At 46.4% G+C, this 14,888-nt stretch overlaps 5 protein-coding genes across 5 annotated transcripts; 4 read left to right on the top strand and 1 right to left on the bottom strand.

The window, feature by feature from the left end:
* Window positions 1-578: 578 nt before the first annotated feature.
* Window positions 579-2,153, top strand: CLUP02_04927 (methyltransferase domain-containing protein; the record flags this gene model as incomplete). Its single annotated transcript, XM_049283936.1, has 8 exons — window positions 579-683; window positions 738-761; window positions 828-921; window positions 996-1,249; window positions 1,312-1,349; window positions 1,401-1,538; window positions 1,591-2,010; window positions 2,093-2,153. 8 exons carry the CDS (start codon window positions 579-581, stop codon window positions 2,151-2,153), a joined length of 1,134 nt encoding a protein of 377 aa, XP_049141079.1.
* Window positions 2,154-2,978: 825 nt separating this feature from the next.
* On the top strand, window positions 2,979-4,463 carry CLUP02_04926 (methyltransferase domain-containing protein; the record flags this gene model as incomplete). The annotated part of the gene is made up of 6 exons (XM_049283935.1): window positions 2,979-3,032; window positions 3,094-3,123; window positions 3,637-3,674; window positions 3,732-3,869; window positions 3,939-4,358; window positions 4,427-4,463. 6 exons carry the CDS (start codon window positions 2,979-2,981, stop codon window positions 4,461-4,463), a joined length of 717 nt encoding a protein of 238 aa, XP_049141078.1.
* A 1,053-nt stretch (window positions 4,464-5,516) lies between these two features.
* On the top strand, window positions 5,517-7,118 carry CLUP02_04925 (succinate-semialdehyde dehydrogenase; the record flags this gene model as incomplete). The annotated part of the gene is made up of 4 exons (XM_049283934.1): window positions 5,517-5,642; window positions 5,923-6,468; window positions 6,525-6,751; window positions 6,995-7,118. The coding sequence occupies 4 exons, from the start codon at window positions 5,517-5,519 to the stop codon at window positions 7,116-7,118; spliced, it is 1,023 nt and encodes a 340-aa protein (XP_049141077.1).
* Window positions 7,119-7,617: 499 nt separating this feature from the next.
* Window positions 7,618-8,894, bottom strand: CLUP02_04924 (uncharacterized protein; the record flags this gene model as incomplete). Its single annotated transcript, XM_049283933.1, has 2 exons — window positions 7,618-8,060; window positions 8,123-8,894. 2 exons carry the CDS (start codon window positions 8,892-8,894, stop codon window positions 7,618-7,620), a joined length of 1,215 nt encoding a protein of 404 aa, XP_049141076.1.
* A 2,125-nt stretch (window positions 8,895-11,019) lies between these two features.
* On the top strand, window positions 11,020-11,849 carry CLUP02_04923 (uncharacterized protein; the record flags this gene model as incomplete). Its single annotated transcript, XM_049283932.1, has 3 exons — window positions 11,020-11,194; window positions 11,369-11,551; window positions 11,608-11,849. The coding sequence occupies 3 exons, from the start codon at window positions 11,020-11,022 to the stop codon at window positions 11,847-11,849; spliced, it is 600 nt and encodes a 199-aa protein (XP_049141075.1).
* Window positions 11,850-14,888: the final 3,039 nt, after the last annotated feature.

Genomic DNA, 14,888 nt, shown 5'->3' with positions numbered 1-14,888 from the left:
GATACCCAAAAAATGATGTGGCTTATGCAACGGGACATACCCGCGAGTGGGCCATACCCGCAGGTTTCTGAGAGTGGGAAGATATTTCCGGACAACCAACTCCTTGCCGTTATCTGGGGGCGCATTGTTTGCTTCAGTCGAATCCGCCAAAGTCACGCGGCTTCATCAGTTATGCATGCTCCTGCACGAGCCGTAAAAGCCCCCTGCTGATCCTATTCACAGTCTGGTTGCTTATGCATATTACCGTGTATTGCCGTATGAGCCTAGAAAGCTCTCGGCGAGTATCGTGCTCCTTATTCGTCTGGCTTCAAGGATGATTTGCCTATTTTGATGTTCCCATCTAGATGTGGATCGTAAGCGTATCAATCCCTGCCTGTAGTCACAAACATGCACAACAGATGAGATGAGGGTTCGGCAGCTCAGTCTACCTTGCTTTGTAGTTAAGGGCCGGTCTCCCACCGATTGCTCGCTCGAGCTGTTTCGAAGTCAACCTTCTCAAAACACCAGACATTACTAGCTCTCGTACTAGGACTTTTGCGACATTTGGGATTGTACTGCCACTATCAGACCGTTTTGCAATGTGTGTTGACAACAATGCTGGCGCAGGCCAGACAACGGCACAATCTAATTCACAGCCCAATAATCTCGCAGACCAGGAGGTCATCATCGAAGCTGATGAAGAGGTATTTGCCCATATTGATCCCGATACCCGTCACGTTTCTAACATCAATGCTTAGGACGACGCGTCCGAAACTGGGGCAGTAAGTTTGGATCTCTCACGTGCAATTAAGCATCTTTGAAGTCTGACTTCGCACGCCACCTTGTAGCTTAGCATAGCATCGTCGAGCACAAGCGTCACTAGCTCGATTCTTGACTACCGCATCGAAAATGGTAGAACGTATCACAAGTACAAGGACGGAAGTGAGTAAACAATTCTGGATGTAGTGACCTGGGTTGCCTTAGAAAGTGATCTGACTAGCATTAATCAAACGTAGAGTACAATTTGCCCAATGACGAAAGGGAGAATGAAAGACTTGGTGGGTGTCTTCTGAGATACTGTGACACCCTGATGAATAATTTGACTGACTTCTCAGATCTGCAACACACGCTGTTCCTGCTTACATTCTACGACAAGCTTGGCAATGCTCCTCCGAATGACCCAGGATCAAAGGTTGGAAGGGTCCTTGATGTCGGCACGGGTAGTGGTATCTGGGCAATTGACTATGGTGATGAACATCCTGAGGCTGAGGTGCGTTGTCAATCATCCCAAGTGATATAGGATTGGGCCTAGCTTCTCTGACGACATTGTAGGTCCGTGGCATAGATCTATCTGCTGCGCAACCGATGTTGTGAGTTGCTTCTGCTTATACAGATCTCGCCCATGCTGACTGATAGACCAGTACTCCGCCCAACGTGAGATTCGAGATTGATGATCTCGAGGAGCCCTGGACATTCTCGCAACCATTCGATTACATCCACAGTCGAATGATGAACTCATCTGTCAACAATTGGAAGGAATACATCGACAAGTGCTTCAAGTATTGTCTCCGTGCTCATTTCCAGATGTCAATGGACTGACCTGGGTAATAGGAACCTCACGCCGGGTGGCTGGTTAGAGTTGAACGAGATTGACATTACTCCCCTTTCAGACGACGGTACACTGAAACCCGAACACTCGATTTCGCGCACTGTGGGCTTGCTTCAAGAAGCTTCAGAAGTGTTCGGCCGTGCTTACCAAGATGTCAAGCAACTGAAGTTCATGTTGATAGAGGCTGGCTTCACTGATGTGACCATGCAACATTTCAAATGGCCTACTAACCCCTGGCCGAAGGAGGCAAGGCACAAGGAACTTGGGGCCTGGAACAACGAAAACCTCGCACAAGGCTGGGAGGCAATTTGCATGGCGCCGCTAACCAGAGCATTGGAATGGACTAGAGAAGAAGTCATTGTACTCATGGCAGAGAATCGCAAAGACTTTGCGGATCGCAACATCCATGCCTACTTCTCAATGTGAGTTCAGTCTCGACAAGTAGAAACCTCCACTGTCTTCTATATGGAGCATATAGCTAACGACCCTGATTCCCTACTTTAGCTGGTCAATTTATGGCAAGAAGCCGGAAGAATCTGAAGAGACATCGCCTGATAATGCTTGACTTAGCAGAATCTTGCTAGTTTCGGCACAAACCAGCCATATATCACCGTAGGGGTCCATGTTCTATCCTATCTACGACTTCGATCTTCTATATTCCGCAACTCAGTCAGAAGTCACATGCAAACTTGATCCTGGTACACTTGTGCGTTGGAACTCTTGTCTGCACAGAAGACAATGCTCGAGACGGCATATGTCACTAAGATATTTGTTCCGTCTACCGAATGAGACTTGAAAGTACGGCTGCCAGCAGAACCCAAGTCGAGATTAACATCAAAAGGTTGCAACTCAAGAATAATTTGATATCTTGTTTTTTTCTACAAGTTGCATTCCCCACAAAATTGAAGCCCTCAGTAGGCATGACATGCTAAAGATTGAATCAGAGGGAAGCAGGCCGCGACTATCGTGCGACTGTGATGATCACGCCACCCAACATGGAGGATATGTGGGCTTTCACAGGGCTCAAATGTTTGCTTTCTGTGCCGCACGCTAGTCACCGCTTAATTAAATATGCTCCTCATGTACCAGGATTATTTCGCCAATGCCTGTTCGAATCCAAGAGTGGCCAACCAACAGAGATAACAAGGTAGTTGGACGACGACCTTGAACCAACACGCAGTACGCACTCGTCTCCAGTCAAGAAGAGGGGTAAGTTGTGTCCCCAAAAATCTGGCATCAGGCCGTTCTGCATGTCTCCTCTCTACTTTCGATTGCGCAGATATGAGACCGTAGTCTGTGAAGTCAGCACTTTTGACTTAATGCAATCGGGGATTCAACGACTACTGTAACCAACAGCTTCTGAATCCCGGATGGGGAAAGAGAGAACAACATGTCCCACAACATAAACTCCACTTTCGCATCCGCCAGCATTGTGGCTGACGAGGTGAATTGTCCCCGAATTCGATGGACCAAGGCATGCATATTGACTGAACACTCCGGCTTAGTGCATATATGACAGTGCATCACAAAGCGATGTGAGTACATTTACCGATGCGACGCATCGAGATTGGGCGATTGGAGCAGGCTGATGGAGGGTCTTCAGGAATCGGGACAGGGCCGCGTCGCAGCCTCGATACTTGAATCCAGAGTAGAGAATGGAAGAACGTATCACAAATATGAGGACGGGAGTATGGGCGATCTATCATTTGCGCCTGTTGGTATGCTAACTGATCAGAGTACTGGGCACCCAACGATGAGCGAGAGAAAGAAAGACTCGGTACTATGATGACGCTCTCCCTGTTTTTTTCAATCCCGGCTGACAAGAGAACCAGATCTTGTGCACAATCTTTACCTTTTGACTTTCGACAATAATCTTGGAACTGCACCGCCTAACCAACTGGACTCGGGCGTCAGACGTGTGCTCGATGTGGGTACGGGGACGGGGATATGGGCGATTGAGTTTGGAGAGGACCATCCCGAGGCCGATGTTAGCAAAGAAATACTACCATCTTCCTAATAAGTTGCAGAGATTCTGATATTCATTACAGGTTTTGGGAATTGATTTGTCGGCTTCTCAGCCCGAATTGTAAGAACTGTAGGATGGACTTTGCCCGGCAAGCTTCTGACAAGCCTTATGTTCTAGCGTCCCACCCAACGTTCTGTTCGAGATTGATGATATCGAGGAACCATGGACATTTACGAAACCCTTCGACTATATTCACAGCAGAATGATGAAGGGTAGTATTAGAGATTGGAGAACATTTCTCCAGAGATGTTTCAAGTTGGTTCTCTCTAGTTTGCTCACCCCCGTCACGACTTCAACCGTTAAATAACAGCTCGGTGTGCACAGTAATCTCAGCCCTGGTGGTTACGTCGAGCTGAATGATATAGACTTCTTCCCTCGCTCGGATGATAACAGCATCCCGGAAGGCAGTAAGCTCATGAAGGCTTTTGAGCTTTGCTTTGAAGCACTCGAAGTTCTTGGCTCCCCATTCGAAGAATTCGGGCGGTTTGAGACTCTTCTCGCAGAGGTTGGCTTTCAAGACATCCAGGTCCATCGCTTCAAGTGGCCTACCAACACGTGGCCCAAGCACAAGAAATACAAGTTATTAGGCGAGTGGAACCATGAAAACCTGTCACCCAACCTAGACGGGCTCCTCATGGCACCATTAACGAGAGCTCTAAACATGAAGCCAGCCGAGGTTTATGTCTACGCCATGGAGGCTCGTAGGGAACTCGCCGATAGAACTATTCATGCCTGCTTCGATGTGTAAGACTGAACATTGTTCCTGATTTCACTCTGATTTGTTGCATATTCTCTAACTTACCACTCTACAGCTGGTCAATCCATGGACGGAAGCCCATGTGGTGCTAAGATCAGGCAAGCCTCTACTTTGCCAATATGAGATTCTCATGACACTGTCACTTTTCGGACTACCTTATGACTTCAGTATCTCTAAACGCTTCCAATGATGGAAGCCTCAGCTTCGAAGCATCATGTAAAGTCGACTGTGTCTATGGCGGTATGAGTTGAGTAGAGTTATCACGGCTGAGCGCGAGCTATATCGAGCTTCCATGGCCGGTAGTACCTTACTGAGTGACCAATCACTTTGGGAAAGGTCGTCGTGTGTTGCAAAGGCGTCTACATTCAGTTCGTCAAGTGACAAAATGCCTGATTGTCACTAGGGTGTATCAATACAAGAATGAAACGACCGAAAAACGGTTCAGGACCCCGGTGGATAGATCTGGTGGTCATTTTTAGCCCGCATCAGAAGATGGAAGGTCTGGACTATAATATGATGCAAATACAAATGCGATTTTCCAACTTTAATATGTTCATTTGGAACAAATATTGTCATGCCATCGGGGCCGGGCCGGTAGATTCAAGTGGTCGGAACCCGCCGGGCCGGTTGACCCACATCATATGGGGCCGGGCCGGCCGGGCAGTGAGGGAAATCCCGCGCCTCCCCGCGCACATCATGGGACAGAAAGGCAACCTGAAGTAAGTATGACTAACAAAATGGAGCCGAGGATAGTTCTCAATTGATCAATCCTATTTGCACTCACATAGTGCCGGGTGTGGGAGACCTATTTCATCTGCGGGGTTGTATACAAGCTCCCCTCCGTACTTCCGAGGCACTCACTAGCGCCAATATCTACTGCATGAGCCTCGGTGAATTTGATGCACGACCGGCAGCCGGATCGCCGTCGATTCGCGTCCCCGCAATGCTCCGAAGCTCGGCTGTGACCGCTACGAGAATGGGGTGATCCAAGGAAACCAAGAAACATGACCAAAGACGGCAGGATATATAAAAAATAAGTTCCCGTGTTGTAGAGTCTTAAACCAGCTATTCCACTTTTCTTCCTCCCTCCCAATAGATCGCACAGGCCCAAAAATAAGTGCACATCACATCACTGAAGGCACAAAATGACAGGCGTCTTCGCAAAGCTCCAGGACAAGAGCCTGCTGGTTTCTTCCGGTCTCGTCGCCGGCGAGTGGAAGAATGGTCAGGACGGCAAGACTTTCCCAGTCTACGAACCGTCAAGCGCGACGGTCCTCCAAGAATGCGCCAACTTGAGCCGGCAAGACTTCGTCGATGCCATCGAGAGCGCGAAGAAGGGGTCAGCCAAGTTCCATGAGTCAACAACAGCAAAGGAGCGAGGCGCCCTGCTTAGAAAGTGGTTCGACTTGGTCATTGCCAACGCTGACGATCGTGAGTGGATTCGCAACATTAGATGACTACCTGCTAAGGAATTGACAAACTAATGCCCTCTCAGTGGCCCTGATCCTATCTTTGGAGAATGGCAAGACCTTTGCCGAGGCCAGAGGCGAGGTCGTTTACGCCGCTTCTTTCATCTCTTGGTTCGCTGAGGAAGCGACACGGTCATACGGCGATACTATCCCCTCATCCTACGCCAACACCACCGTCTTGACCTTCAAGGAGCCCGTAGGTGTCTGCGGAATCATCACCCCTTGGAACTTCCCAGCAGCCATGATCACCCGCAAGATTGCCCCAGCCTTTGCGGCGGGATGCTCAGTCATCATCAAGCCACCAAGCGAAACCCCTTTCAGTGCACTGGCTCTGGCCAAGTTGGCGCTCGCTGCTGGAATTCCGTCAGATATCATCCACGTGGTGCCTACCAAAGATAGAGAGGCGTCGATGGAGCTTGCCAACAACCCCATTGTGAAGAAGCTTAGTTTCACTGGGTCAACTGGGGTCGGCAAGATGCTCACTAAGGCTGCGGCGGGTACGATGAAGCGCGTGAGCATGGAGTTGGGCGGAAATGCCCCGTTCATCGTCTTTGATGATGCGGATATCGATCAAGCTGTCGAGGGTGCCTTGATTTGCAAGTTCAGATGCTCCGGACAGACATGCGTGGTAAGTCTCTCCAAAGGTAATGATATCCTAGAAGTCGCACTGACAGATATCCTCAGTGCGCAAACAGATTGCTCGTCCATGAGGCGGTCAAGGACCAATTCATCGAGAAGCTCGTAGCCCGCGTAAAGCAGTACAAGCTCGGTCGAGGAATCGACGAGGGCGTCACACAGGGCCCTCTCGTTAACGCCGCCGCCGTCCAAAAGGTCGACGCCCACGTACAAGACGCGCTGAAGAAGGGTGCCGTCCTTCACACGGGCGGTAAAGCACCAGAGGGGCTCAAGGGGTACTTCTACGAGCCTACAGTGATCAGCGGAGTCACAACCGACATGGATGTCGCACATGACGAGACCTTTGGCCCGCTGGCGGCTATCTTCTCCTTCAAGACGGAGGCAGAGGCCGTGGAGCTGGCGAATGCTACAGAGTACGGCCTTGCGGGCTACTTCTTCAGCAAAGACATCTCCCGAGTCATGCGTGTAGCGAGACGATTGGAGTGCGGCATGCTGGGCGTCAACACCGGTCTCATCAGCGCGGCGGAGGCACCGTTTGGTGGTGTGAAGGAGAGTGGACTTGGCCGGGAGGGCAGCAAGTATGGACTGGCAGAGTACCAGAACATCAAGTCTGTTACGATTGGCAACCTTGGCTTCAACTGAAGAGTCATGGCATGTTGTCTTCTGATAGTGGGCAAATCTGGGGTTTAGGGCTGGGCGTTTACTCTGATGACATAGTCTGCGGGATGGTGTATCGGCATAAAACAAAAATTTCGAGGTTTTGATTCAAGTGTTTATCCCATCTTTACGCCGTTTTGATACAGCATGATGACGTCCGTGAACACATAGTTCCACCCCGCGCTGATGTCCCAATGCACAGACGAAGCTAGAATCAGCCTACCCCGTGCTCAACTGTTGCCACGCATGTTTTCTGATTTAACTTGGTTGAGAAGTTCTGATTAGACTCTTTGCGAGTAATTAAAAGAGATGGGGTAAAAAATCTAATCTTTCTGAATGATTTCATACAGTCTCCCGTAACTCTGCCCAAAACTCCAGACGTAACCGTTCCCAAACCATGCACCCTCCCAGAATTACCTCAGAAACAACAATCCCTATCCCAAAATTCCATTTCCATTACACACCGATGATGCAACCGACCTTTTTATCCAGCCATGACAACTCCGGTCTTGGTGGCTTGCTTTTCCAGATATCCCCGATGCTCCGGTTGAATGACAACCAACTCCGTTTTTGTTACGCCGGCGGCAACTGCGCCCTTCGCCAGCTCCTCTTCTATCCTCTTCAAACATTGGTTTGCTGGAGATGGCTTGTGCACTGTCAAGAGCTTGGCGGCGCCAATGGCCTTCTCCAACCATTCCACATTTCCTCTGTACGATTCACAAGGGCTCGGGAGGGTAATGTCGACCTTTCCCTTGGCGAGACACCTCACTAGTGACCCGAGAAGCATGCTGTTGCACTCCTCGGCGTCTGGTGAGCTGTGGTAGTATCCTTTCATGTATCTGCATCCGTCTTTGAGACATCGGTAGAGAAGGACGAAGTGGTCCAAGTAGGCCGAGACTAACGTTTGGCGGTGCTTGGCGATGGTTTCTGTGGACTGTCGTGTTAGCGATTTGACGACCTGACTGAGTTGATCGGCGGAGCAAACTTACCAAAGACTTCCGGGGGCCGAAGGTAGACAATCTTTTCGAGAGGAAAATTGTATCCCTCTGGCCCAGGCTTCCAGATGCGTGCCAAGTGTCCAAATACGATCCTTCCTTGGAGGTCAATCATTGACTCGTAGGTGATCTTCTTGTACATTGTCTCAAAGACTTCCGTGTCTCCCAACTCCCAAGCAACGCATAGCAGATACGCATTGTCGGTCTGGTGCTTGACGCCCTGCATCCACGAGCGCGCCCATGGGCGAACGATGACGGTCATGTCGTACTTCTCCGTGATTGTCAGGACGTTGTAGAGACGCATCAATGGTAGCTTCTCCGGGACGAGGTTGAAGTGGCCATGAACGATGTTTAGTACGATTTCCATTGCTTCTGGTGAGTCTTCGGGCAGGTCGACGGCCCACTCTCCAGCACCCTCTACCGGACGAGCCTCAAGGAAGCGACCAAATAGCATGGCCTTCAGCACAGGAGAGCTTCGACCAAGGGCCCTTGAGCAGACGACGAAATCTTGTGGGTGTTCTTCAACGTCGCCGCCGACGGAGAGTCTTAGGTCGCCGCTGTCATCGAGATAAATGGTCGGCGCTGAAATCAACTGAGCCACTTCCTCTGTTGGCTCCGTCACTTCTGTGATCTCAGTCACCGATTCCGTGACCACCATGGTGGAAGAAGCCATCTTGCTAGCGATGACAGCTCCGTCGAGGGTATGATAGGGCAAGGAGAAGGACGCGCCCCCGAAGAGGCTGTTGGCCGGAGCTGTTGAACACATCGCGAACTGGCTATACGATCATCTGAGGTTTCGTCCAAAAGTTCTGCTCACAACAGACCTCGTGAGAACGGAAGAGCGACGGGATCGCGTTCAGTTTATCATTACTTGACGGACGCGCGAGATCTAGGGTATCACACACTCGACGAACGGACCGGGATGTCGTCGCTTCGGCAGAGGCATAAAGGGGACCGCAGATCACAACGTTGATGCTCCGATGACATGACTAGTCTTTGTTCGGGAATCGGTCCCCTCTTTTTTCTAACTTTAGGCGAGAGATGGGGGGACGGCGCAAGTTTTTGGGACGAAAGGTTTCTTAAACAATGCGTTATACCTGTTGGTCCCAATGACCGTTTGCTGCCCGACCGGGCGAGATACTCACGGGGCATGGACCCGTTGAGTGTCAAGGCATGTACATAAATGACAGTAATTAGGAAGGGAAATACATGTTATGGAAAGGAAGGAAAGCAAGCTGCCCTCTCACAAACGGCGGTGCTCCAGCGCGGGTGCAACCCTGGGAGCCTTGGAAAATCGTAATATTGTCGCTTTCAAGAAAATCCGGGTTCTTTGTGAGATGCAAACAAGGAACACGGTGGAACGGAGGTCGGAACAAGCAAGATGTTGAAAAGCAGGGCAGAAAAACGGCGTTCGGACCCTTGCTCGGCCAGGATGGTGGCCCCTTTGGTTCCCGTTACGCCAGGGCGGTTATGTGGGTGTTGTGGTCCCTTGCTTCCGTACCACACTGCAAACAAAAGAGGCCTGGCGATGAAACCCCGGGCGGCTATCCTGACTCGGGAGCCCTGGTGTTATTGCAACAACTCTTGCGACGAAGAGGCATAGCTTGCTGTGCGAGGTCGGTTTGGCAGCACGAGCCGATGTGAGACCCTTTTAGACCTCTGCTATACCGGATTGCAAAACGTGGTTGTCGTCATTGCACGTTGCCCGGCAAACCCTAACCGTTCTGAACTTTTTGATATGTCACCCCCTTCTTGACTGGAGTTGAGTCCGAGGTTTCCTAGCCCATGAATCGTCAATAACAGAAGTACAAGATTTCTTTTGCGCCGACTCAAATGTCCACTCGCAAAATGACTTCGGTCCCTGAGCCTGGGCTACCCTGGATGAGTTTCCATAAAGAAATCTTATCAACTTGAAAGTTGGAATATCTGGGAACGGGTTAACCCCCGCAACCCCCGCCTTCAGGGTCCTACACACCACAATGGGAATCGTATCATTTCCTACTTGAGCCGGCAGGGCACCCCAGCATCTGCAGACTGTCCCAATCGAACTCCCAGCTCCCCTGCGCAAGTGCCGTCCGTCTCCAACCGGGTCTCCAAGGCACGCGACACTAAAGAATTGCGACCGCAAGCTTGGCTTTTAGCGTCGTTCGGGCGGAGGGCCCGAATTCTTGAAAGTAGCGTGATATTCCGGTGAGAGTTGATGACCTGAGAATGCGACCTTCCCTACTGGACAGCATTGAAGCCAAGTTTTCTACATTGCCTTCTTTTTTGACTTTGATAATCTCGGTGAGCCGGCTCGGAATCAAGGCAGCACCAGTGTTCCCTGTCTATTATGTCCCGGTCAGCATGACTGACCTCTTGCGTCTCCACAAATGTGCACGACATTCTTCGTTTCCACATGATTAAGGCTGTGTATTGTGCACTAGGAGGTCCCGGTGTGGAGATGTCCCTGGAAGTCAAGGGATGAAAGAGGGGCCTAAGGGGAAGACGTCCACTTACACAGCTCTCCTCTTTTCTCGTATGGTAAACTCGGCAGAGAAGCGCTGGAGATTCGGTAGATGCTTTTTCTTGGTGGACCACAACAGCTTCTGCTCCCTCCTTTGTTTTGACGCGCTCCAAAGCGCCAGGATCGTCTGGTCTCACATTCAACGTCCATTTACACCGTTTATGTTGTAATCTGAGGCACCGAGCGCCTCGGACCGACGGGTTCAAGAAAGAGAGTTGGATGTCGAGTTGAGTCGCGCATACCTTACTCACGATGTGCATTTGAGCAGCTCTCATAAAGCACAAGGGCGGCTATTGATACGCCTTTCTTGATTATGTGGACCTCTGTAGGTACTAGATGACCTGTAGTGCTCAAGAAACTGTGTAGTACGCCGATGTGAATGGGCATGTCAGGTTTCGAATTCGTCGTGTCACAATTTGAAGTACGACTTAAGACCCAGGAAGAAGGCATCGAGAGTATGACGGTTACAACCCTACATGGTCAGCTTTTGGTCGTGAATGTAAAGGTGCATGCGAACTGCTACAGATGCAGATGTCTTGATGGTGCTAAACCACTCTGTCGTGAGTCAGAGTAGACTAATAGTCGGCTTGTCCATGCTGGCAGCAGAAGTCCCATGCACCTAAGTGTTCATCGTGAGGATTCCATATCAGATGGCGTGACCCCGATGCAGCACCGGGCACAGCAGGACACTTGTGGCTCCAATATCACATCTCATTATTCTACATGGTGTCTAGGGTCTAATGCCCAAATATACTTTGTTCTGCTACCTGCAAAACACAAGGCTGGACTTTCCACCGTAGGTACTCGGGTATTACTCACCAGTCCCGACTTAAACTACCTTCATGCATCCAATCATATGGTGCATCCGATCGATAATGCCACTTGGCCTCACACTTTTGGGGGTGTAGCAACCCTGGGTAATCATCTTTGACAGCTTAAAGAAACGGCGTTTACCTGCTTCGTGCTATGCCAGCAAGCGACGGCAGCTGGCAGGATAGCGAGGATCACGCAACTGTTTGCAATCACTATGAGCCAGTCCATCTCCGTGCTTCCATCGCAATGACGTCTGATGTGGCACTGAGACCAGCAACTTGTCTCATCAATAAGATACCTAGCTATTCTTACCCTCCTCTCTTGGATGACCTGTTGGGTTGGTTTGACCTTCAACCCGTCATGTTGTTCTCACTACGTAACGGCCATCTGAAGTTTGAATGAAAGGACACCAAAGACCACGCGAAATCGGCCATACCAATCACTTCTGCATACTCACCCTGCACGAAATATTTTGCGAGCTGTAGCAACTGATGAACGTGCAAAGTCGAGACTGAAATGGATCGTCTCTGGGCATGCAGGGCCACGCGGGGGATCTTCAGGGACACGGACACATGTCACTGTATGTTTGTTTGCCAGGCTCCATTCTTTCCCCGATTGTCTGCGTATTATTGACCGCCTCGCTTGATCCATCTGTGTTAGCCGAGCGAGAAATCTACCCCTTTGTCCCATTTGAAGTGAGACTGTAAGAAACATAGCACCGGGTAGGCGAATGGCAGGTTAGTTTGAACTCCGAGTTCCTTGAGCTGGGGTGGCAGATGAGATATCATGTCAGAAAGGCCCTTGCCATTGAGCAAGGCGTTGGAGGTGTTTAGAAACTCTTTGTCTATGGCTTTCCATCTCTCGACTAGTTACACTCATGTAATACCCATAGCCTGGCCCTCTACTCCATCTGCTGGGACCAACAGGTACACGAGGTAGGTAAGGATAAGACGTTTGCCGAGATGCAGCAAAGCTATGGTACCGAGACTTCTAAGCGACACACATTACATCACTTTGATTGAGCTCAAGTTGTCATGTGTTCCGGGGACTCGGTCTTTTCCAAATTGGTGGGTAGCTGTATGAATGCAAGCAAACACTCGACAGCAGTGCATTCAACCGGACTCTTGAATCGCAAAAGACCGCGGAGAAAGTTGAGTAAGTGACTTATGATGCAATTTGATCACACGAAGACCAAGGGATCTTTATTCACAGACGGCGTTCAGAAAACGATAACTTTACGCCCATGTGCTGTTTGGCCGTCAGAGTTCCAGTGTAGATACCTCTGACGGTACGTACCTAGGCAGCCCGATGCGGGTGGTGATTCGGACTTAGGAGAAGCATTTCACACTGCGCAACGCGCCATCTCGCTTTAGCAAAGGCAGCATTGGAAAAAGGCTAAAACGCCCCTGCTTGCACTCATAAACGCCATCATGAGCCCATAACGGTTCGGCAAACGTCAAGGCAGACAGATGGACGAGCGTGCCTCAGTACGGCAGACTGCAAGAGGCACTCCGCTAAAACCGTTCTTTCTAATAGACCTACGGCTACTATAAATTTAAGGTATTAATAGCGCGACTTTTTTATATATATAAATAAATATTATAATAAATCCCGTATATTATTATAAAGAATTATTTATAACTATAAGTAGTAGTAATTACGTAAGGGCGGTTATGCTACTTAGTAAAAGTGGGGTAACTAGGGGGTATATTTTCTTTATTAATTTTTATTACTAATTAATTTCCTTTTCTTTTTAACTAACTTAATATTTTTTAAGTAAGGTAAGTAATCCGCTTATACCCCTATAGTTATTTATTAGTAATTATATTTTATTTTATTATATTTTATACCCTTTTTTATTTTATTTTTATTATTATTACTTGATTATATACGTAATTATAAGTATAATATTTTCGATTTACTAATTAGAAATATTAATTAAGTATAATTAAGTAATTCTATACGTAATTATTAGTGTAATTTTTATTAATTAGTAATTATATTTCTTTTTAAGCTAATATACGCGTAATTATAAGTGTAATTACGTGTATATACTTATTTATAATTTAATTTTTTTTATTTACTTTTTTCTTTAGTATTAACTATTTATATATATATATTAATAATTTTATATAAGATACTTCCTTTTTTAATGATTACGTACGCTATATAATACTTATAATAAGCGTTTAATATAGCGTTCTAGCTCGTATTAAGGGTATATAGCTCCTAATAGTCCCTATATACTAACCTACGTAGTACCTTAACGACCTTATATCTTATAAAATAACCTCTTACCTCCTTATTAATACGTATATCTCTATATAATAACTTCTTTATTATATAAATTCTTATATTATTTATAAGCTCTTTATTTTCCTTTTCGAAGACTTTTTATTAGATTTATAACCTTAGTATTATATAAGTTAGTATATACTACCCTATACTATTTAATATTATTATATTAACTTATATAATCTAGCTTTAGCGTTAGATTAAGCTTAACCCTAAGATTATTAAAAATAGTTATTATATATTCTTAAATATTACTATAATTTATACTTAGGCTACTAATACTATTTAAATAACTATATATAATAACGCTAAGATTAGTACTAAGTCGTGCGCCTGTTATAAAGTTAGTAAAAGTATTTTTATTAATTACGTTATTTTTATAAATAAGGGCTACTTTAGTTATAATTATATATTTACTATATATAAGTATATACTCGTTATGCCTCTTATTATTATTTATATATTACCTTATACTATTTTATATTTATTTATAGTTTATTAACGGTTTATATTAGTTTATAATACGCTTATTAAGGTCGTTAAGCGCGGTTATAATTATAAAAGTCGTAGTAAAGTCCGTATTAGTACTTTATTTAAGTCTTTAAGTATTATCCCCGCTATATACTTCTATATAATAATAAAAGCCCTTAAATAAGTAGCTAAGTAAGTTAAAAATAATAAAGAGGGTATATATAATAATATATAAAATTATAAAGAGCGTTACTAATTTATATAAACTTTAAATAAAAAGTAATTAATTTAATATTTTTATATAATATAGTATAGGAGTTTATATAGGTATATATTAAGATATAATATAATTAGGCTTAATACCTAGGTAATAAGGCCCTTATAGAGTCGTAAAGTACTTATTAACTATAAGCTAAAGTATATACGCTTAGTTTAGCTTATAAGAGGCCGTAACTAACTATATAAAGGCTCCCCCTAAAGTTTAACGTTTTTAATAAAATTATAGAACTTTTATTTATTATATATTATTATTATATACTTTTTTATCTTTTTTAGTATTATAAATCCCTATAAGCGTTTATATTTTTATATATATACTTATAAGATTTTATAAGTAAAAGGATACCCCTATATATTACTATAATTATATATAAATATTTACCCCTTATTTAAAAT

Source organism: Colletotrichum lupini, chromosome 3, assembly GCF_023278565.1.
Source record: "Colletotrichum lupini chromosome 3, complete sequence".
Lineage (NCBI taxonomy): Eukaryota > Fungi > Ascomycota > Sordariomycetes > Glomerellales > Glomerellaceae > Colletotrichum > Colletotrichum lupini.
Note: the sequence above shows the minus strand (reverse complement) of the source record. Positions and strands in the feature narration are given on the sequence as shown.